Raw genomic sequence first — 23,901 nt, 5'->3', positions numbered from 1 at the left:
TTTGGGCCAATATCGATTTCCGAAAAAACACCGAGTCATCGCCCACCCCTTCAAATACCCCACGCGGACTCTGCGATCCGCGAACACTCATCCTACCCGAATGACGCGGCCGCGGACCTTACAGTTGGAGGACGTCCGTGACAAAGTAAAACGAAGGAGGGAAAGACACTTCTTTTTGTTTACGCATTTCCTCCGTGAGCGACCCCAAACTGGTCGTGTATCCGTGCGAAAAGAAAACGATGGAGATAACAAAATAAGAGTTTGTTAATGTAACCGCGGAGCGTTAGGTCAAAGTCTGTCTCCGCCGAAGGTCACCGCGAACCCGCTCCTTCTTCCCGCCCGTCGCGACCGCGGTTGTGAAATATTTTAGGCAAAGCCAAAGCGTAAATAAAGCTTTGCTGGAACGTCCTACACAGACGTTTGCAGAGCGTCCCAACCGTGCATTGATAGCCCGCCGTGCACGGACGCACGTATGTACGCACCAAACAAGAAAGTTGCGCAAGAGCTTGCAATTGACAAGGCGCCCGACTTGGCCCGAGGCCAAAGTATTTGCCAACCCGACCGCCGGCTTTCCCGCTTTCCCAGCATTGCTCTTGGTCGCTTCTTTGGTCCGCTCGCTCGCTCGCTCGCTCGCTCGCTCGTTGCGCCTGGTCGGTTTTTCTATTTTCTTGTAGACTTTTCTTTCTTTTTTTTTTCTTCTACTAACTAGGAGAACATAATGGTGACATTCTTTCACGATCGGCGGTGTTTCTAGCGCCTATGCAAGCAACGGACTTCGCTATAGTAAAATATTCTTTCGTGAGCATTTCTTTTCTATAAAACAATGAAACTAAATCGAGTTTTGAGTTTGATGTATCTCTTGTGCATCAGGGCTAGATACGCAGAGAAAAATAGGCGGTTTTTTCCGCTTTTTTTCAAGTGTTTGTGCTCACCCACCGAGACATGGCCCACCCCACTTTTTTAACGAATTTCAGGCGGTTGGGGGGTGGGCGATGACTCGGGATATTACGGTAGTCAAACATCTCCAATTTTTGGTGCTGTGTGCAGAAAAAAACTGGCTGCCACTTTGTTCCGGATTTAGTGACCCACGATTAATAAAGCTGGTCAGTAATTTTCTCAGAATACTTAAACAATAGAATGAAAGTTGAAAACATGTGCGAGCTGCTGTATTTATTGTGCGGCTGGCATGCAAATGAAGCTGCAAAATCAAGTCAAATTTGATACAGTGGTTTTTTATTTCATGTTCAGTACATGGTGCTAGCTTATGCCCGAGTCCCACTACAGCGACAAACAGAAACAAATGACGACAAGTCTCAAACCTGAGTCTTTCGCGATTTGACAGGCTTTGTAGAATAAAGGAGGCTATGCTTAAATGCAAGCATCATGCACGCGAGGGTATCTTTGGCAGGCTTACAATCACTCATGCTCATTTCACGAGCACCGAACAAATAAATGCCTGCCAAAGGTACCATCACGGGCATGCTGAATGGGTTGGAGGCTTGTCCGTGTCGTTTGTTTCTGTTTGTCGTTCTAGTGGGACTCGGGCATACTGCGCGAGTCCCACTAGAGCGACAAAGGCTGGTTGCTGGTCGAGTATCTGCTGCCTGGCAACTGGGCTCCACAGCTAGTAGGTGGCTCTGCCGATCCGAGTACTAATGACAGCAGTTGTCCATGGTTCACCCCATGGACAACTGCTGTCATTAGCTGGATAGCAGCACTTGGAGAAGGAGCAGGATAAACAGTGATGCATGTTTAGTAAATATATTTTACATGAACTATAAATCATGCTCCTAATTAAATTATAACAGCAGTAGGTTCAGTCTCCTTCAATATAAAAGACCTACTAAAAGCGCGTGGCCGAGATGGCGCTGGTTGGGGGCGCTATGTGCGCTCCACGAGATTCTGTTCTGCCTTGAGGAAAGGACGCTCACTCGGGGCTGAACTGGCCCTGAACTTGCTAACAGTTTTTGGTTTAGGTTTAGCCTAAGAGTGTGCTTTATCGGCATCGCGCCCAGAGATATGATCATGAAGGCTCGAAGTAAGCATGCTCATCATTGTTTTCGTTATCAGTTGTTCCTGGTACAAAATTTGAAAACAGGCACAAATATTAATGTTACACCCGAGTCTCATATTTGAAAAATAAAATCGATAACTGCATTTGTCAGACATCTCTCTCTCCAGAAAAATGAAACAGTGCTTCTTAGTATGTGTTGAATCACGATTCATGTCATCTGCAATGGCCCCCGGGGCCCGGACGAGGGCCGCCCGAATGGCGTCCGCGAAGGCGACGTCCCATGCCATACGCTCCACGACCAGCGCTGCTGCATCTCCATGTGGCCGGGGTGGGGCACACCGTCTCATGCTGTTCTTGTTCCCATGTCCACATCTCTTGTGTTTGCACTTCACAAGCCCAGCCAACCGCATCAACTGTCTAGTGGACTCGGGGACGACCGGCCTTGACGGGAGGAACGCGTTCGGCCATTTGCAGATGGGGCACTTCAACAAGGTGGATCTGAGACTGTCGTCCACGTCGTCGTACAAGCACTGGCTGCAGACGTAGTGCCGGCAGCTTCCAAAAACAATATTGATGCTCGGACAGAAGCATATCGGGCAGCTGAAGGTCGAATTGAAGTCTGTCCGCTCCATTTCGAATTTGACTCTCGTGCCCTCAGAGACTGTATCTGGCCCTGATTGTATAAAGTTGAAAACGTTGTCTAAAGCAAGACATAACATATGGTTTCTATTCAAGAAATTAATCAAGTTTATAAAGATGGATTATTTTCATTATTGCATTGCAATATACATAGTCTGAACAAAAATGTGGATGCTTTATGTGCATTACTCTGTGAACATGTGTTTCCGTACAATGTTGTAGCTCTATCGGAAACATGGAATTTCCTGGCTACCAACTAATATCATTACCAAGACCAACAACTACAAGAGGTATACTTGTACATTAAGTGGTGAATATAAGATTCTTTTCGTCAAAATTTTGGACATTATAGTCGGAGTAGTATATCAAGCTCCAGGTTCATGTCTAGGTTCTTTTCTTGAAAAACTAGAAGATATTTTTTCACAAATGACGGCACGAAAAGATCATGTAATAATTTCTGGTGATTTTAACATAGATATACTAAAGACAATACATAATGAATATTTATTCTTGCTACAGTCATTTAATTTCATAAACCTTATAAACAGTCCAACTAGGTTTGGTGCTGATTCAGCTTCAGCTCTTGATCATATATTATATAACTTTAACACAGAAGGTAGCATGCACGGCGTTTTAGATGTATATTAGACTGACCATTCACCTATAGTTCTTTTGACCTTGGAACCAGTACGCCAAAGTCTCAATAACGAGTTAAGCTGTAGTATAAAAAGCTAAATTATAAGACTCTCTGGAAACTATTAGTCACTGCAAATTTGAATGGCACGACTGATACTGATGTGGCCACAAACTATCGTTGTTTTCATAATATACTCCCTCAATGCATAACTGACTTTGAACCAAGGGCCGGGTTACCAGAAAACCAATCTGCCCATGGATGACGTATAAAATATTGGAAATAACAAAAATTAAAGACTATTGGTATAGGAAGATGAAGCAACATAGAAATCATACATATTATATTGGCCAATTTAAAATATAAAGAAATATGGTAACAACTCTCATTCGACGAAGGAAAAAAAAGTACTACTGTAATACAGTACTATTTTTACTTATCTGTAATCTATCTTTTTACTTATCTGTAAAGTATTATCTGTAAAAGATACATTTCTGTATCTTTTACAGATACAGAAATGTGAGAAAGACACAAAGAAAATGTGGTCAATTATAAATTCTATTATTAAACCTAAAAAAAAATGGTACTGCCAGAACTGGAGGCTACTGGGTGCCATAATGATAACGCCCTCACAGAGAAGTTTAATCAATATTTTTGCAAAATTGGTAAGGAACTGGCTAAAACTCGAAGAACCAATCACAAACCAACTTCCAGAGTTTCTTAGTAACACATTTAGCCATAAAGACATTACACGAGAAGAAATTATGTCAATGATAAAAACAATGACATGGGACAAGACTCCTGGATATGATGATATTTCCGTAAACATAATCAAAGACAACATCGATATTCTTAGCATACCGTTGGAAAAGAAATACAATCAAGGGTTTTACAATGGTACCCTACCGGGAACTACTAAAAATAGCAAGAGTTACCGATTTATAAGAATGGCGACGTCAACCAATTTTCAAACTACAAATCAATATTAGTCCTAAGCTGTATAAACACTCTGTTTGAAAAACTTGTAGCCACAAGGGTAATTGGCTTTCTAACTAAATATGATATTTTATCTGATAACCAACATGGTTTTCGAAAAGGCAAATCGACAGACACAGTGGTTTTAACAATTAGTCAATTCATTAACAACGCACTAAACAGCAATAAAATTGCAGTCGGCCTATTCTTAGACATATAAAAAGCTTTTGATACTGTAGATCATGGCATACTCAGAGAAATTACGAAAATATGGCTTTCGAGGCTTTTCACTTGACTTCTTTAAGAGTTATTTATCGTCTCGATCTCAGGTCGTTGGTATAAAGAAGCAATTCTCAACTAGTCAGTTTGTGTTGACAGGAGTCCCGCAAGGTTCAGAGCTAGGACCAATCCTTTTCTCTATTGACATAAATTACCTAGCTAATGTTACGACCAAACTGCAAACGATTATGTATGCAGATGATACTGCTACATTAGTCTCTGGAAACCCGCTAGAATTAATTCAGTCTGAAATGACACACAAACTTAAGCAAATAGAGGGATGGTTCCTGGACAATAAATTAGCTCTCAATTTACAAAAGACAAAATACACCGTGTTCTCGTCGCCCTCTAAGGATATTTCAGCTGGGTTGAGTGATATTAAAATAAGAAATAAACATATTCAAAGGGTTGAAAGTATTAAATATCTTGGAGTGATACTTGACTCGTGCTTCAATTGGAAGCTGCATACAGAAGAATTGTGTAAAAAAAACTAGGATATTCTATATACGCCCTAGTCAAAACACGTCAATACTTTGATAGTAAAGCGCTTAAGCTGATATATTTTAGCATCTTTCACACTCACTTTCAATACTGTGTGGAATCCTGGGGTTTCACCTATCAAAGCTACAAAATTGGTCCCTAGGGTTTTTAGACCGGAAAATACGGCACTTTAAAGCATTTGTTGCTTACGCTAGAAAGTTAAATGAACCCTGCCATCAGTGTTCACTCTCTTCGGAGCAATAACTTCCCTGTCAATCATGTTCAGGAACCGACAGTTGGAGCCAAGTCATTAAAATCCATAACAGGCAGGTGGTAATTTAACAATAAAAAGGCATTCGTACCCTCCTCCCTGGAAATTATTTTGCGTGCCTAATTTTTTTCCGTTTCCCCAGATCTACAGAAGTGCTCTTTATGGCTCTGTGTCCCTCTACCCTGTCATGGTCGCAAGCGAAGCCTGCACCGCAATTGCCATCACCATCACCATCGTCTGAAGGTATGTATACACCACTTGACTACAGCCATAGAGGAGTGTGCTCAAATATCAAAGGGCTAAATGCCAGCGTGCAGCTCTTTTAAATTGAACAATATTCCAAAGCATGTGTATTTCAGGCCAGAAAGAAGTTCTGCACTTCAGCGGTCTACGGTGGTGTTGGTTGACTTTCTGCGGAGCTGTAACTTCCTTGTGAATCGTGCTAGAGCAGTGCCATTTGAAGCCAAATCAGTAACAATCATAACATGTAGATGGCTAATCCACATACCCTTTTTTGTGGTAATTACTGCACATGCCTAATGTTTCCCTTTTTTTTCCCAGACAAACAGCTGGGCTCTGTCTGGCTATGCATCCCTCTGTCCTTTCGTGGTCGCAAGCGAGGCCTGCAGTACAATTGCCATCAACATCGTCTGAAAGTATGTATAATCCACTTGATTACTTCCATAGATGAGTGTGCTCGAGCATCAAAGGGCTAATTGCCAGCGTGCAGCTCTTTTAACCCTGTAAAGCCCAGTAGCACAAGGACTTCGAAAAAAAAACACGAGAACATGTTTATTTCCTTCTAACCTCGAACAGAATATATTCATACTGAAATCATGAAGCACTAACTTCCAATTAATAAAATATTTAGCGTATCACATATGATACAGTGGGCTCTCTTCAGGCATAAGTGCACAGCCATAGGCTCATGGCTTGTGGTGCTCATAGAAGCAGTTTCTGTCCTTGGTGAGGCACAGGGCGATTTCACATTTCGCACAGATGATGGAGCTGAATCTGTTTGCACTTGGTACACAGTTCTTGCATCGTAGCCTGTTGCTGGTGACAAGTGGTAGGTGCCCAACACCACCCTTTTGGATGTCGTCTTGCAGCTCTTTTGGCGCAACTTTCCTTTTCTTCGCTAGAGGTGATGGCAAGCATGCCGGCCGCCCCTTTGGAGCTTTCCCTGAGAGCATCAAGCTTTCAGACAACATTGCAATGAATGTTCTTAGTTTCATTGGCTTTGTGTTAAGCTGTGCACATTGGCACCTGTGGATATTCAATCCACTTACAACACAGATGTGGATGGTACGGTAAAATATGTATAAATACCAGCGCCTAGACCTGATAATGTACTTGTACAGTGATACTTGGTAGTTGTGCTGGTCAATACCTCCCAAAAAACTGTTGTAAACAGCCATGATATCCGGCTGGGGGACATCAATGTGCACCTTGGCTTTACAGTCATACCTTTTTACCCGACACAAAGTTTGACACAAGTGTCACGGCTTTTCTGTCAAACGAACGAACAACAGCAAGGCATTTCGCATTATCCACTCTATGGTCATGTGCGCCTTCGCCATGCTTTTTCAAAGTTTTTTTCATCCAAAAGTTTGCAATCTCCGAGTCTGTTTTGGTGCAACGTTCCAACAAATTGGATGCCTCTTCCAGTGAGTTCTTCCACAAGATCCAAGCTGCTAAAAAAGTTGTCAGCTGACACTTTGAAACCTTCATCGGATGGCACTTCACTGCACATGCTGAGGACAGTGTCGCCTCCAAGCCCATATGTGTATTCTTGATTGGACTGTCCCTGGTAAACTTTAAACTGGTAAAAAAATGCCAGTCATACCGCAAAACTGCCGTAAAGTTCATGGGCAAGGGTGTTAGCGAACTTTTACGCCGGTTAACAAAACCACCGATACATGTAACCAAATCCGAGACAAAGTTTCGATTTGCTTCCACCGATCACCGGACTCCTGGCCTCCCCGCCAGCCCAGGCCCCAGCACATCAGTGATTGGTGCTGCCGACCGGTGAGCAATTTTTTGACGCTAGCATGCTAAGCGTGCGGATTTCAGCTCCTAGGATTCAGCTATGCGCCTTTGGCCGGCCTGTCGCAGCGCTGTCTCATTTCGGGCTTGTAAAATTTTGTGCTGTGCTTGTTTCTGTCTGCTGCGACTAGCGCGTAGGTATGGGGACATTGCTGACGTACGAGCTGATCATAGTAGGGCACCTTGGATTCTGATTGGCCTGTCGTGAACTCATTAGCTTACGTAGGGATCAGTCTGAACAAAAGACAACTTTAACAACTGTAAACATCAATTACAGCCGTTACGGTAAACGCAACAAATCTGAATTTTATGCAAGTTGCTTTTGCAGTCTGCGCATATTTGAACTGGTGAAATGTTGGATAGAAAAATACTTTTTCCACAGCAGTGTGTCGAACCGAAAAAAATACGGGTTCGATTGCGGTTCAGGTTCAGGTAAATTTATTTTGTTCCGGTTCAGTTCCGGTTCGATTAATTCGATTCGCGAACCGGTTCGAGGCGTTGAACTGGTTCGCGAATCGGTTTGGAAATTATAAATGACAAATTGCAACATCAAAATAAAGTACAAATAAAACATCTGAAATCAGCACATACGAAACGGGATACATCATAGTGTAAGGCTCAGGGATTCCTACCAGGAATGGTTTCTTTATGTGCACTCAAAGGTTACCTCACCGACGTTTACACATTCGGACTTCATCTAATTGGGTCCGACGCAGTTGGTGTAAAATCCGTGACCTCCTTACAAACCCACTTACAAGTAGAACTCGCTAACTATCCCGCCACCTCGGCGTGTAAGCAATTGAAGGAACGGTGGGGAGAAAATACAGCTTTCTTTATTTGAACTAGCCTTCGGTAACTCAAATTAGACCCTTAAAGAAGTTTTCATTAAACAAGATACGGAATATGAAAAACACTTCACCGAACGCAACGCCAGAAGGACATAATAGGATAAATATAAAAATAGAAGAGTTCGCTGTCTCACAAATATGTTAGCTTCTAAGTGCCTATACGAAACCGGATGCATTATTATCAAACTCCACAGCCTTTTCTTTTCTCATACCGATGGAAGCAAGCTTCAAGAACTCGCGTGTTCTAGAAACGTGTTATGAAATGAGCACACAGCAGCATTTAGGATTTCAAGATTGTAGGAAAATAAAATCCCGTGAAGCGATTTTTTTTTTTTTTTTTTTGCATAGCCTTCCAATTTTGTTTTTTCCGTGCAAGCCGCGACCAGCGCAATACTGGTTCCTATGTCAAGATTCATGGATGCAGCGTTTGTCAAGATTCATGGATGCAGCGTTTATATTCCTAAGACTGAGTGGAGAAGAAAAATACGTAAGCGAGGTGTGTGTCAGTTGACGGCACTTAAAAAACAAATGGCATTGATAGCACATTCATTGTCAACAGCGCGTGGCCGAACCGTTTTGACATGAGCCGGTAAACGTTTTTTTTTTTCCGGTTCAGTTCCGGTTCATCGCGGTAACAATATAATGGTTCGGGTTCGGGTTCAGTTCCGGAAAAAATACCGGTTCGGTTCCGGTTTTCGGTTCGGTTCCGGTTCGACACCCTGTTCCACAGATATTGTTTATTGTCTTCATATATAGCAGGCAGTTCCCCTCATGTTTTCATTGTAAGATTAGGCATTTTTAGCTAATTGGTGGAACTGAAACAAGCCCAGACATCAAAAAAGCTTGTACAGTGGGACACCTGTTTTACAATCTAAATGTAACACAGATTTGTTAAAAAGTTTGCTATTTTTGGATAGTTAACTAATGAAAAGCTGGGTCAATTAAACCATGGTGTCAAATGAACACATTTAACATACACTTTCAGCATAGAAATTTGCCTTTTCTGGACATTTGATACTTTATGAAGCCCTGCTGCCAGTTACATAAGCACAACATTATGCCAGTATTCACCTGCAATGTTCTTATTTCAAAAACTCCCATTTCAGGCCAGAATTTAACATCATTGAAACTGCATCATGTACAGCTGCTATCTGTGCAAGCTGTGACAGAAAATCTTGTACCAGTACGAGAGACACTATAGGCTTCATTCAAGAAGTCACAACCTAAGGTTGTCCAGCTTGAAAGAATGGTGTAGCAGGTCTTTCTGCTCATGTCACAGTCACAGTGGGCAGAAATGAATGTCACAGTGGGTAGAAATTTCATCACGACGGGAGAGAATATGTTTGCCTTCATGCATTCTGCTCACAAAAGGCTTGGAGCAGACTGAAAATGACCAAACATATCAAAGGCCACATCAGTTCAGGCCTCAAGACAAGTTGCTTCACGGAAAGCTGCAGAAGGCAGTTCCAGAACTTGAATACATTCTCGGCGCACATGAGTCGGTGTCATAGCCACCAGGAGGGACCCCCATTGTCACACAGTCAACATGATTGTGATATATTGATAGTGCACAACCTGGAACTGACATGGAGAACAGCGAGTCTCTCATCTGTGCACAGCGCTGAGCAGGCAAACACATCTCGTGAGGGCCCTGGTGAGGCATCATTAGAAACAACACATCTGGCCTTGTTTTTTATGAAGTTGGAGACAATCCACCTAGTGCCTGCATCAGCTGTCCAGGGTACTGCCAATGAGATGTACTTTCCTGACTCTGTAGCTAAAGAGAGCAAAGTTGCAGGCATTTGTAGAGTTCTGGAATGCTTCGATGTCAGTTGTGGCAGAACTGAAAGCTGAGCACTTTCCTCTGTGCCCAGGCAGTGGGGTCTTGAGTAATATGCATTCGAGGAGCCAGACGAACCCGACAAGATGGCATGTCGTTTGCACAAAGACAAAGTCATCTTGGAAAGAAACAAGGACATGGTGCCCCGACTGCAGCGTAGCCTTGTGCGCAATACCGTGTTTCCGCATGTTTCACACAAGCACAGACTTGTAATTTTCTATGAAGCTCTATGACCATTGTTTCTTTCTTACACAGAAGCCACGTATTTTTGTGGAAAACTGTGAGAGTTTTGATTCCCTGTTTTGTGATGCACATTTTTCTGTGGCGAAAAACGTGTGTTAGAAAAATGTATGTGCAGTGAAGCCCACCTTTGGTTATTCTGCAATACTAATAATAAACCATGCCTTTTCACGAAAATTTGACACATGGATAGGTTTGTCACACTGTGACACACCTATCTGAACCACTTGCAGAAGTAAAAAATTCCAGGATTTTTAGTCAATTTTTAGAAAACAAAAACCCGTCTTAAAAGGGTTAAACAGCGTATAGTAGTGCACTGGCCTCGGCTGGTTGGAACAACATTCCAAACAAATAAAGACAGTGTTGGGCCGAAGCTCAAATTTGTAGGGGGATATCGGTGGCCAAGTGGGCTATCACATCTCAGCTCTCAGCACGTGGAGCGAAAGCTCACGCTGTAGAACCTAGGGATCCTGGGTTCGATCCCCACTCCTGCCCTTTTCAACCTGGAGGAGCATCGTACTGGCACGCATTCCCGTATCACTACTGCATGATGCACGTTAAGGCCCCAATCCCACGGCGGCCATCTTGAATAGCTACAAAACGGTTTCTAATTTATAAAAAGAAATGTAAAAACAAAGATTCAAACGTGACATTGGGAACATATTTAGTTCGTGCCCGGACACTTTAGAGCGAACTATTTCAGTCATAGCTAGATTAGTTAATTAGATAATTAACAATCAAATATTGCTACGCATTTCATATTTTTCTCATCTAATATTATTGAGGAAAGTGTGTATTTCACACTGCACAGTCAATCTTAAAGAAGTGCATTCTGAAAAGTATTTAATTTATAGAACATGCTTAAAAACAAAAATTCGGAAAAAGCTCTTGTCCAACCCTTCCTTATTGAGGAGTTTCAGCAACGGTGTCACCGCCTTGGCAGCCGGTCTCCGAAAGAGAAAGAGGGGGATAGGCTTGCTGGGCGTTGGAGTTGTGTAAAGCGTGTTGGGCGCGACCGTAGGCTTATAAACTTCGGCAGCAAGAATATTACGCGGCTCTGGTGTTCCGGTACGAGCAACAGAGGTGACACCGGTGACATGATCTGCTATGACTAGCGACGACCACCTGCAGGCATCGAAGGAGCGCAACCTGTGTACTACGGAGTCAATCGCCGTCACCCGACGCTGCTTGTTTGGCATTCAGGGCTTGCCGCCCCAGGTTCTTCACTTGTACTTCGAACCAAGTGTTATTTCCTGTGCTTGTGTGTGTGCACAGTGGCTGGATATGGGCCTTATAGAGCAGTTCTTCAGGCTCACCAGCGACTCAAAGTTGACGGCGGAGGGACTTGCAGCAACGCTTTCGGTTTGTGGGTGTGACGACTACACGGATAAATTTTAAGAGTGCTGCTAGCAAGGTGGGCCGTAGTAGCTTTATGTTGAAACGATTTTAAGTGTAAGTACTCAGTGCAAGGGCGAATCTATCGCGTTTCTAATCCACCTTTGATTTTATCATGCACGACCGACTACTAAGCAAATGCTTCTGTACCGATTACGGAGTGAATGTCTTCGGCCTTACATTGCGTAACTTCCAATAAAAAGTTGTGTTTTTTAGCGAGAAAACTTCCCTTTCGAGTGACCTCTTTCTTTATTAATAATTTCTCCCGTATCTAGATGCTTTAATCAACAGGATCGATTAGCTTTGCTTCCCTAGTTAAAACATTTTGCTGCCACATGCGGCACTAATGCTTGGCACGATGTATGCCGCTGGTGGTATAGTGAATTGGTTTGCTTCCAAAGCTAAAAGTGTAACAGGTGGGACCATCCAGTTTGCTAAAAATGTGCCGATATGGGAACTTCGTTGCATAACTAGTGTTTTATGTTTAAGATTGATAAGAAACATATTCATGTGATGATGCATACTGCACGACTCGGAAAAAACTAAAAGGATTCGTTATTTGTGTACCAGGAACTCAAGTGTCAGTTACAACGACTTCTCTTCTGAGGCTTGATGTCTGCTACTTTGAGGCACACCGAAAGCGTCGTCGACGCCAAGACCATGACCACCAGTTTCGGGCAAGTGGAACATTTTGATGAGTCTACTAGTGACTAGCTCTCCTACGAAGAGCTCGTGTTGTCTTTTCTACGAGCCAACAAAGTTCCGGCAGAACTGCAAGTAGACGCCTTCGCAAGTTTAATCGGACCAAAACTTGCGCCCTTCTCAAGTCTGACTGCTCCAGAAACACCGTCGTCAAAGTCCTTTGAAGAATTGCGGCAACTACTGCGCAACCATTTATCACCAAAGCCGTCCATAATTGGCTTGGCAAGAGAGCGCAATTTCACCAACGGTCGCAAACGGAAGATGAACCCATTTCAGAGTTCGTGGCCGAGATACGACGACTGCAGTGCGAATTTGGAAACTTTCTTGATGAGTCACTCCGAGACCGCTTTGTCTGCGGCCTTTGCGGCACTTGTTCAGTGAAGATAAGAACTCACATTCCAAAAAGCCTTCAAAGTGCTTTGTCACTCGAGGCAGCTATCAAGAAGGCATCAGCGACCCACTCAAGGTCAGACAGCGCCGCAGAACTGAACAAGCTGCGCAGCTCGGGGCCGAAGCCAAGGGTGATAACGGCGCATTGCTCTCGCAGCGGTTCACCCAAACACAGAGCCAAGGCGTGTCCGCACGCACAAGCAACAAGCAACGTGTTACAAGTGTCACCGTCAGGGGCACATACAGAGAGCATGCAAATCAAAGACAAGGTCGCCCAAGAAACGTTTTTCAGTCAGGTCCTTGGAAACCCAAGATGAGTTCCCTCTCAACGGGGTCAGGGCATCTGCTCGGTCTACACCCATCATGGTTGAAGTTCAAGGCACTCCGTTGTCGATGGAACTGGACACGGGGGCAGCCGTATCAATTATTTCAAGGAGCCTTCACAAGCGACTTTTTCCGAGTCTGCGCCTCAAGAAAACACCCCTTCGGCTGCGCACATACACGGGACAAGTCATCAAGCCCAACGGCGTGCTACATGTCAACGTTTGAGTGTAACCCGCATGGTCAGTCGCAATGTTTTCAATTCATCTTACTGAGGCCACTGCAGCCACAGCATCATCAGGCAAAGAGGCCTCCCAAGGTTGGTATCATGACTTCACCGAATGGAGGTCGACGCAGGGCAGGGGTGTCGGACGGCTGCCTTAGCTTTCGGCCGAAGCTGTGCCGCATTGGCCTCATTTCGATGATGCGAAAACTTCAGTATTACGACCTTGCGCCACGGCACCTCCGTGTAACAGTTTTGTGTCCGTTTTGCCGTTCTCTGCATTAGTCAGTTGGATGAATGGATGGACGAATGTGTCTGAAACCTTTGAATCGAGCGGCGGCTGTTGAGCCACCTAGACAAAGCAACAATTAACTCATCACCATGGTACTACAGGAGTGGGGGAAAAAGGGAAAAATCAAAGCTCCAGCCTTGTGTTGCCCGGTTTTCCCCCGCTGCTGGGTTACCGTGTCAATATTGAACCAGCTGGCCTGCACACCTGCTTAAGTTTCAATTATCTAATCTCCAATCTGAAAACAACAGTAAGACTACACTTCTAAGCCGCCTACTTCTAAATTCTGAATTGATAGAGCGTGGTAAAGAACCACATATCGCCACGCTACATGCATTCACCTATCAGTCATATGTGCACCAGTGTTGCGGAGTTGCCACTTCGGAGTTGGAATGATTCCGGAATCATTCCGTATTTGCACGACCCCGGAATGGAATGGGAATGGAATGGCGGCAACGTTGAGGGGAATGGAATGGGAATGGAATTAGGTGCCTTTTGCCCGGAATGGAATGGGAATGGAATCGGCACGGTTCCTCTTTTTTTTTTTTTTTTTTTTTAGTGTTTACAATTAGCTAAACTGAGCCAGTCAGCGTGTCAGTAGCTCAGAAATAAAATGAGCGGGAAACTGCTAGCCCGCCTGGAGCCCTAACAGACTTATACGCCAAAAGATGCAATAGAAAAAACAAGCGTCAAAGGAAAGAGCAAAGGGGGAAAGGGGGGTAGCGTGGCACCTTTCACGGACGCGCAGGCGTCGGGCTTCGATGGCGTTACACGAGAGCAAAACAAGAAACCAAGCACCAAGCAAACGAAAAGGGAGCGGCAAAGAAAGAAACCGCCATGCACAACTCCTCATCGTACTTCTTGTCATGCTTTTTTTGTTGTTGCGACGGCTTGTAGAATGCACGCGCGCGCACAGACTGAGATCTAGGAGCGGAAGCGACTCATAACTCGCAGAGCTCTGATAACTCGTTGACTTGGGCGCCGTCGAAAGATGATCAGGTATTGTTTTCTTATAGTTCGAGGCGCGTTGTTTAGCAGGCAGACCTTGCTGCCTTCCATGCACGTTCATTCGTGCGCGCTCCTTTGAAGTGCGAAATGTGGGTTTGCTTCGGCATTAAAACAAAGCGAGATTCACTTCCCTCTTCTCCTCTTGCGCTTTGCTCCGAGGCTTGTTTTTTTGTACTGCATTTTTATTGTATGTCCGCCTATTACTTGGTCTTTGTTACGATGCTTGTTTTCTGTGTTTTATGTTTTAGTGGGTTGGGGTTACAAGCAAGCTAGCGGATTCCCGCTCATTTCCCTTGACTTTAGTCTCTGCATACTTTGTTTCACCTTGCGATAGACCGCTGCGGACGCTACGAGTCACCCTAACCCAGTACCGTGAGTGGGACTGCAGGGTGACGCAGCACTCAGAAAGCACTGGATTGGTTTCAATTGCTCTCGTGCTGTCTTTTGAGGTCCATCGTAAGGTGAAGTAGACTATCGCCGCCGCTCTTGGTGTGACCGAACTGACTAGACCTGCAAAAAGACCGTCCCGCGCCAGACGAGGTGCGACCGTTGCTGTGAGGGCAACTGAGAAGGAGAGCTGGGTGTTAGCTGCCACTGAGGTTTTGGCTTCCGCGCGTCTCGGCTGTCCGGTCTGCATTCATGCTCCTTGTCCTGGACCCTATTTGAGGCGGTGAGAAGTCAGTTGGACGGTGTTAATGAGGAAACACGGGGAATGTCAATTCGAACGGTTCGGTATTACCCCGTTAATTGTATCTTGATGTGAAGAGCTTTGTCAACGCTGACTTCCCGACCCGTCGCCACTACCCGAACAACCGACACCGAGGTAGAAGAATGAATCGGTTGGTACCGTCTGCTGCCTGAACCCGCCACTCGATCAGCGCGAAGAGGAACATCACAATTCGGACGCGAAGACAAGATAAATACAGATTGAGTCATGGCATCGTAGAAGACATTTTTCTACATTAGTCGAGAGGAAAATAAACAAGCTGCACGCTGAAAGTTGTGCAACGAAACTATACACGGTGCAGTCGGCGTATATCATCGAACTTTATTCGCCGTCTGAAGAGGAAACATGCACGAGAATGAGTATGCGAAGGGTGGAAAAGGGCAGGCGAACCAGCCAAAAATTGAATTGAATATGATAAGAAATATCGAGATTCGTAAAGCAAGCGTGAACTTATGCGTTTTAAAACAGGTTTCGTGACATGGTCTATACGGTCCCTCGTGCTGCATGCGCCGCAGAGGTTGCATTTTGTCAGAGGATGTGTTCTGCCGCTGTGCATGGAGTCGCTTCCAGCAGTGTACTAGCCGTGTATTTGAAGAATACAGTAATATATACTTATTCCTGCGCCACGCACGAACTGGATATTTTTTATGGTCTTATCAAAGAAACACGCTGGCCGTGTATGTCTTAAAAGTCAAATGCAAAAAAAAGTTATAAAAAGAAAAGAATATGAGTGAATTTAAGTTTTGCTGTTTGTTGCGAGCGACGTGGTCGCGAGACCGATGTCTTAAACAAGCATCGACATATCAAGGGGCTTTCTCGATGTTTCCAGTACATTGTAAATAAACACTTTCTGCCACCAGCGGTCCGCTCTGTAATAATCAGTGCTTTTTTGAAGAATTTAGCCTTTTCTTTTTTTTTTTTTTGCAATTGTCTGTGCATTTGTTAATGTCAGCTTTATGCTGCTTATGCCGGCAACAAAATGTAGCTGTCAAGTGCCAATTTTTACGTTTAGGAATTAAAGGAATGGAATGGAACGATTTAGCCATTCCAGGAGTGGGAATGGGCTCAGTGTCTCCATTCCTAGGAATTGAAAGGAATTGAATTATCGAGAACTCTAATTCCCCGAAATGGAATTGGAATGGAATGGGGGTGCCCATTCCGCAACACTGATGTGCACTGCACTGGCATGACTGAAGGAGCAAAATCCCCGACTCCGACGTCAGTTTACGTCATGCCCGACGTCACGTGCTTTCAGAGGACTGTGGCGGGAGGAGCGACGCCCCTGGAGAGAGGGAGTTCCCGTCTGGCTTCCAAGTCCAGCGTAAAGCCACTCTCCGTTGCGCAGTTGCGCAGGAAACGCAGCAGGAGGAATACGGTACGGGGACCCGTCTACTGCTTGATGCGGCAGTATTCATGATTAACATTATCATTGTTATTGTCATTGCGCCTTCACCAGTGACGGGAAATGCCAATTTCCCTGAATGTTAAATTACTACTATTACGAGATGTGAGGAAACCAAACCTACGCTCTTCACTCCATCATCCCCTACCAGGCGGCCGGGCCCGACGGCATCACCTCCGCAGTGCTGAAAGCTTCAACCCCTCAAATAGCCCCGTCCTCCCATCAATGTTCTCTCGTTTCCTCATCATGGGACGTCTCCTGAACACTGGAAGCTATCGTTCGTCACTCCTCTTCTGAAGGGTGGCAGTGTACCAACCGACCAAACTATGTCCCACCGGCCAATCTCTGTTACCTCCATTGTTTGCCGTCCCATGGAGCGCGTAGTTTCCAAAGAACTCACCGAACTCATTGTGTTAAAGAGGAACTTCACGCAGCAACTGTGAAGACGAGCGGTGAGGCACTTGCCGATGCAAACAAGTTTTCTGCCGCAGATCAAGAGTGCACATGCGCCTTCAGACAAGCAATACTGCTGCTTTGCCACATCATTTTTACTGTGCGGGATAATCTCAACATCTCGAAGTTCGAGAAGAATGTCTGTGCAGGGAGATGGTTTTTAGACGTTTATGTACAGAGTTGTGGGCTGACACAGAACAGTGAATGTGACGGGGAAACTATCCACTAATCATTCCAACCAGAGCTCAGCGTTCCGACGTCCCCTCTCATCTCCTCCTCTCCCTCAGTTTCTCGGCGTTTAGGCTCCTTTGGCTATGGTTTTAAAATCTGCAATAATTTGCTACAAGAGTTTACATATTAAGATAAAACTTTTATCTGTTTATCTCACTAAAATAAGCAAGTATTAAATGGTTTTTATTTAATATAGATGCACTTTTGATTGTACAGTCAGTACAAAAATAGGGATGTAAAAAGGCAAAAAGAGGTGCACGAAAGAGCGTGTCTAAGTTATGCGGCACATACGTTCGCCTTTCTTTCGTTGCATGAGCATTTCCTGATAACAGGTCACAAGGCAAATAGAAAAACACTAATGTCGACCGGTGTTGATATTAATATTGCCGCGTGCGTAACTGGCCATGTAGGCAGCGCGCGCGTGGCCTAACGGTTATCGCGCATGCTTTCCACGCTGAAGGCCAGGGTTCGATTCCTGGCCGCGGAGGTGCATTTTTGTTGACTCCGTACAGTAATGTTCTGGTAAATTCGAGAACCATGTTGCTTGTTCGAGGTCAGGATGTTCTACACACCGAACCTTCTACGCCGATTATTTTAGAAGCCCACACGTGTACATAAGGTGCTCCGCGTGGCGATCTGCATTCAGTCTCGCCCCAGCGTTCGACTCTGCTGTTACGCCGACTTCGACGCCCGCGACGCTCTGTTATTATCTTTTGTACCTTTTCATTTTTGGCACAAGTTAGCCACATTAAACGTTTATTTCTTCCTGTTTATTTATTGTTTTTTTTCGTCACTATCCGTGACATTTTGGTGGAGGTGCGGGGTACCGCATGCCCGTGCAGCGTTCCCCTCCCAGAGCCCGCAGTGCAAGCCCGGTGAGAAGACCACTCAACGCGGAACCTGAAACTCGGACCAGTCGCCGCACCCAAGGTCTACACCCGGAATACGGACTTCTGCCACCCAGGACCAAGCAGCCAACGAGGCCGATGATGGACGACCAGCAATCGCAGTCCCCGACCGCCGCCGCCGTCATCTACCTGCCTGTTGCCCAGCGAACCCCGACGACCTCCCATGGTGAGACCCACGAAGACGTAGAAGAATGGCTTCTGCAGTACGAACGTGTAGCACGCCATAATGAATGGACCACTGAGCAGCGCCTCCAAAACCTCTACTTCTCCTTGGAGGGTACAGCGAGGCAGTGGTTCGAGAACCACGAGGCGTCGCTTACGTCGTGGGACACCTGTATCGCTGGCCTGAAGGAGACATTCCCGAACCAGACACGACGACAGCGAGCGGAAGACCTCCTTCAAGTACGAACTCAAGGGCCCAACGAAACGGTCACCAGCTTCGTTGAAGACGTCCTCCGCCTGAGCAGCCGCGCCGACCCTCAGTCCACTGAGGAGAAGAAGCTGCGCGTCCTGATGAGGAGTGAGGAGTGACATCTTCGGTGGCCTTGTTCGCAACCCACCAACTACTGTCGATGAATTCGTCGCCGAGGCAACTAACATCGAGCGGGCCCTGTCAATCCGAGTCACCCACTACAACCGACTCGCCAGCACGCCTGCTGCTTCGACGCTGACATCTTCCCGATTCGACATCGTCCAAGAAGAGCTCAGGAAGCTGCTGCCTGCTGCCAACCAGCCGGCTTCGCTGTCGATAGCCGAAGTGGTACGCGAAGAAGTTCAGCGGGCAATTCAACCGGAGACTCCTGCCAGCGTGGCCGCAGCCGATGAGCCGACAGTGACGTATGCCGCAGTGGCCCGACGACCGCCGCCAGCTGCTCAACATTACCCGGTGGCGCCACGACGAGACCCACCAACGCAGGCGTACCCCCGACGCAACGACGAAGTACGTCAGTACGACCGCCAAGAACAGCCGGCGCCAAGGAAAACCGACGTGTGGAGGACAGCGGATCGACGACCCATCTGCTACCACTGCGGGGAGGCTGACCATATCTACCGCCGTTGTCCTTACCGGCAAATGGGCCTGCGTGGGTTCCACTTGAACGACCCACGCCCAAGGTACGGCGAACGCCCTTGCGACATCAAGGAGTACCTCCGACGCTCGCCCTCCCCAGTGTCGTCTCTTCGCCGTGAAGCCCGCTCCCGATCGCCACGACGTTCAGCGTCCCCAGAGTCACGACCCCGCCGAGAAAGCGTGTCTCCCCTGCGTCGCCGGGAAAACTAAGTGCGGCAACGCCTGGAGGTGGCGTTGCCGAAGATGACCGTCATAAAGAGCCTCCAAGAACGACGGAGCGCTCCCACTCTCTCGACGCTACGGATCACAACAACGTCCCTGCATCAGTGTCCAACAACCTAAACGTTATAATCGACGGCCACGACGCATCGGCACTCGTGGACACCGGAGCAGACTACTCAGTCTTGAGTGGGAGGCTCTCTCGCCGCCTGCGAAAAGTCATGACGCCGTGGGATGGACCCCAAATACGAACCGCCGGAGGACATCTTATCACGCCAGTCGGGAGATGCACTGCTCGCGTTGAGATCCACGGTGAAACGTGCCCTGTGAAGTTCGTCGTTCTGCAAGATTGTTCGAGGGACGTTATCCTCGGAATGGACTTTCTCTGCGAGTATGGCGCCGTCATCGACCTCGGGGCAAAACAGTTGACGCTGCGAAAACCTGTTTTGCCGCCAATGGAGACCAACACGACGTCAACCGCGATCCGAGTTATCGCCGACCATGTGAACCTACCGCCGCGGTCAAGTGTTTTCGTCACTGTTATAACCGACGCAGCCATGCACGGTGAAGCTCTTCTGGAAGGCAGCGTCCAACTGCTCCTCGAAAAAGGAATTGGTGTCGCAAGAGGCGTAACGGATCTCCAAGAAAGACGTACAACTGTTCTTGTGACAAACTTTCAAGAGGAGCCGCAGCACCTAACGAAGGGTACCACCGTGGGCCACGTCAAGGAGCTTCAGGCGCCAGCCGTGGTCACCGCAATCCCCGAGGAAACCTCGTCGCCACAGCAGAAGAGCACGACGCCGCCGCCGCTCGACATCGACCCCGAGTTCCCAGCTATGAAGCGCCGGCAACTGGTCGATCTCCTTGCCGAATACAGTGACTGTTTTGCCACGACATCGAAGATTCGCCAAACACCAATGGCGAAACATCGCATTGTTACCGACGACAACGCACTTCCTGTCCACCAGTCGCCGTATCGAGTCTCCTTAAAGGAAAGTGATTCAAGATCAAGTCCAGGAGATGCTCGACGACGACATAATTCAACCCTCAAGAAGCCCATGGGCGTCCCCAGTCGTCCTTGTAAAGAAGGACGGAACCCTCCGGTTCTGCGTGGATTATCGTCGACTGAACGCTGTGACGAAGAAGGACGTCTATCCGCTGCCCCGCATCGACGATACGTTAGACTGACTGCGCCACTCCCGATATTTTTCGTCGATGGACCTGAAGACCGGTTACTGGCAGATTGAAGTCGACGAACGTGACCGGGAGAAAACTGCCTTCGTCACTCCTGACGGACTGTACGAATTCAAAGTGATGCCGTTCGGACTTTGTACAGCACCAGCCACCTTCCAGCGCGTCATGGACACCGTGCTGGCAGGTCTGAAATGGCAGAGCTGCCTCGTCTACCTGGACGATGTCGTGGCATTCTCACGAGATTTCGACGAACACCTCAGACGACTTCGAGCCGTGCTTCCAGCCATCAAGACCGCCGGCCTGTCACTCAAGCCAACAAAGTGTCAGTTCGCCTATGGGGAACTAAAGTTCCTTGGCTACGTCGTGAACAACAAGGGTGTTCTACCTGACCCCGAGAAGACCCGCACCGTAGCTGCATTTACGCCGCCGTCTGACAAGAAGACCGTGAGAAGATTTCTCGGACTCTGGGCCTACTACAGGCGCTTTGTTCGAGACTTCGCCAAGTTATCCGCACCGCTGACGCACCTCACGAAGGACGCCGTAAAGTTCGAGTGGACAGAAGAACACCAGAGGTCATTCGACGAGCTCAAATGAAGACTCCAGACGCCCCCGATTCTTGGCCATTTCGATTAGTTTGCTGAAACCGAGATCCACAACGACGCCAGTAACACCGGACTGGGTGCGGTACTAGTCCAAGTGCAGGACGAAGCAGAGCGAGTTATCGCATACGCAAGTCGGACGCTGTCTAACGCGGAGAGGAACTATTCAACGACTGAAAAGGAGTGCCTCGCTGTCGTATGGGCAATAACAAAGTTTCGCCCATATTTGTATGGAAGTTCTTTTCGCGTGGTCACAGACCACCACTCGCTCTGCTGGCTGGCGAATCTCAAGGACCCCTCCGGACGCCTCGCTCAGTGGAGCCTACGACAACAGGAGTTCGACATGACCGTGGTGTACAAGTCCGGCCGGAAGCACAAAGACGCCGACTGCCTGTCAAGGGCCCCAGTCGAGGCAGGTCCCGCCTGCACCAAAGAGGACGACGATGAAGGTTTCCTCGGCGCTCTGGATGTCAGCGACATGGCAGCACTCCAACGAGACGACCCTGAGCTGCGAGCACTCATCGAGCACCTAGAGGGACAAGGAAGCGCCGTTCCCCGCGGTTTTGTACGAACACTGCCAACCTTCTCCATCCGACAAGGCGTGCTGTATAAGGAGAACTTCAGCGACAACAACACGGCGTGGCTGTTGGTGATCCCTTCCAGTCTTCGAGAAGAAATTTTTCAAGCCTGCCACGATGACCCGACGGCGGGACACCTTGGTTACAGCAGGACTCTTGCAAGGATACGCGAAAAGTACCACTGGCCCAAGCTTGCGAAGACAGTACACCACTACACCCGATCTTGCCACGAGTGTCAACGACGGAAGAAGCCACCGACGAGACCGGCAGGACTTCTTCAGCCTATTGCGCCGCCATCTGCCCCATTCCAGCAAATCGGTATGGATTTACTCGGACCTTTCCCACCGTCGACGCAAGGAAACCGATGGATAATCGTCGCAATCGATTATATCACGCGGTACGCCGAGACAAAAGCCCTTCCATCAGGAACGGCTGTTGAAGTCGCCAAGTTTTTCATCGAGTCCATTGTCCTCCGGCACGGCGCTCCCGAAGTCCTGATCTCAGACCGTGGATCATCATTCATGGCCCAGCTGACGCAAGAAGTCCTTCGTCTCAGCCACACCAGCCATCGTCGCACCACGGCGTACCACCCGCAGACCAACGGGCTGACGGAGAGACTCAGCAAAACTATCGCCGACATGATCTCCATGTACGTCGACGTGGAGCACAAGACATGGGACAAATTGTTGCCGTACGTCACATTTGCCTACAACACAGCCGTACAAGAGACCACCGGAGTGACACCCTTTCAATTGGTGCATGGGCGCAAGGTAACGACAATGCTGGACGCTATGTTACCCCACGAACCGGCTGTCGACGCAAGCGACGACGCCCAGGTGGTTGCCCAAAGGGCAGAAGAAGTCCGTCAGCTCGCCAGACTCCGTATTAAGGCTCACCCCAGCGTTCGACTCTGCTGTTACGCCGACTTCGACGCCCGCGATGCTCTGTTATTATCTTTTGTACCTTTTCATTTTTGGCACAAGTTCGCCACATTAAACGTTTATTTCTTCCTGTTTATTTATTGTTTTTTTTGGTCACTATCTGTGACAATATGAAGTTTTGAGCAGTGATATACAGAAAAACATAGAAACAAAGTTCCAAACAGTCAATTCACCAGAGTTTTTATGTTTTAAGATTTTCACAAAAATACTATTAGCCATACAGTTCTATGTGCTTGTTGTATTTACATAGATAAAGACGTTACCTCACGGATATACTGATTTCTTTAGCATGGCCTCTGCAGCCAAGTTTGCCATTAGTTGTTCATTGTGCACCTCGTCTGTGCACTCTGGTCCCCATGCGCTTCTCTGCAGCTTCACTTCGTCAGTAGGGGCACATGCCGACGCTGGTTTCATCGCCAAAAGCATTCGTAGCCAACGCTGGACATTACAGTGCTTTTAGTATTATACACTCCGTGCGACGCGACTGGCACGCTGCCGCGCGGCCGGTACAAAGGTAGGCAGTGGGAACCCCAGAAAAAAAGAAACCAAAACCACGCCGCGTACGTTGGTACGCATTGAAGTCGGAGCGGTGCGGTTGCGCCGGGTTCACAGCATGAAGTGCTGCCTGTGTTGCGTCATTAAGTGCTATAATAGTTGTGCGTCGTATCTCGGGGGCGGGGGGGCCAAGTTTCACAGTTTTTCACCTAGCCGATGTTTTGTGGGACAGCGACAACGATGGACCCGTGCCGAACGACGCGAGAAATTTGGTCTCCCAATCATGTCTGCCACTGTGTCGGCACGGCCGACATATTCTACACTGCCGCTTTGCGCTCTGCGTTTGTTTTCGTATCAGTAACACCTACATGTGTTAGTGCCGATGGGACGAATCGAAATGCCATCCCACACTCGCGGGTATGCAGTGCCAATTTTGCTGGAGGAATGCCCTCCAAAGAAGTTTCGTCCCCATCGTACATGTCAATGATATT

General features: G+C 47.2%; 1 protein-coding gene and 1 long non-coding RNA gene across 2 annotated transcripts; one reads left to right on the top strand and one right to left on the bottom strand.

Annotated features, from left to right (window-relative positions):
• Positions 1 to 1,857: 1,857 nt before the first annotated feature.
• LOC121047778 lies at positions 1,858 to 2,818 on the bottom strand. The gene has a single exon (XM_040503322.2). The coding sequence runs from the start codon at positions 2,731 to 2,733 to the stop codon at positions 1,984 to 1,986; it is 750 nt and encodes a 249-aa protein (XP_040359256.1). The 5' UTR covers positions 2,734 to 2,818; the 3' UTR covers positions 1,858 to 1,983.
• Positions 2,819 to 5,017: 2,199 nt separating this feature from the next.
• Positions 5,018 to 7,283, top strand: LOC121833744. The gene is made up of 3 exons (XR_006076805.1): positions 5,018 to 5,779; positions 5,854 to 5,948; positions 6,961 to 7,283. It is a non-coding gene; the product is annotated as an uncharacterized LOC121833744 (long non-coding RNA).
• Positions 7,284 to 23,901: the final 16,618 nt, after the last annotated feature.

This window comes from Ixodes scapularis, unplaced genomic scaffold, assembly GCF_016920785.2.
Source record: "Ixodes scapularis isolate PalLabHiFi unplaced genomic scaffold, ASM1692078v2 PGA_scaffold9__187_contigs__length_104089568, whole genome shotgun sequence".
In the NCBI taxonomy this organism is placed as follows: domain Eukaryota; kingdom Metazoa; phylum Arthropoda; class Arachnida; order Ixodida; family Ixodidae; genus Ixodes; species Ixodes scapularis.
The sequence above is the reverse complement of the archived record's forward strand: the minus strand, read 5'-3'. Positions and strand labels throughout refer to the sequence as shown.

Bases quoted from the DNA above. Each gene is read 5' to 3' on its own strand.
- LOC121047778 (XM_040503322.2), bottom strand. From the start codon at position 2,733: ATGTTATGTCTTGCTTTAGACAACGTTTTCAACTTTATACAATCAGGG.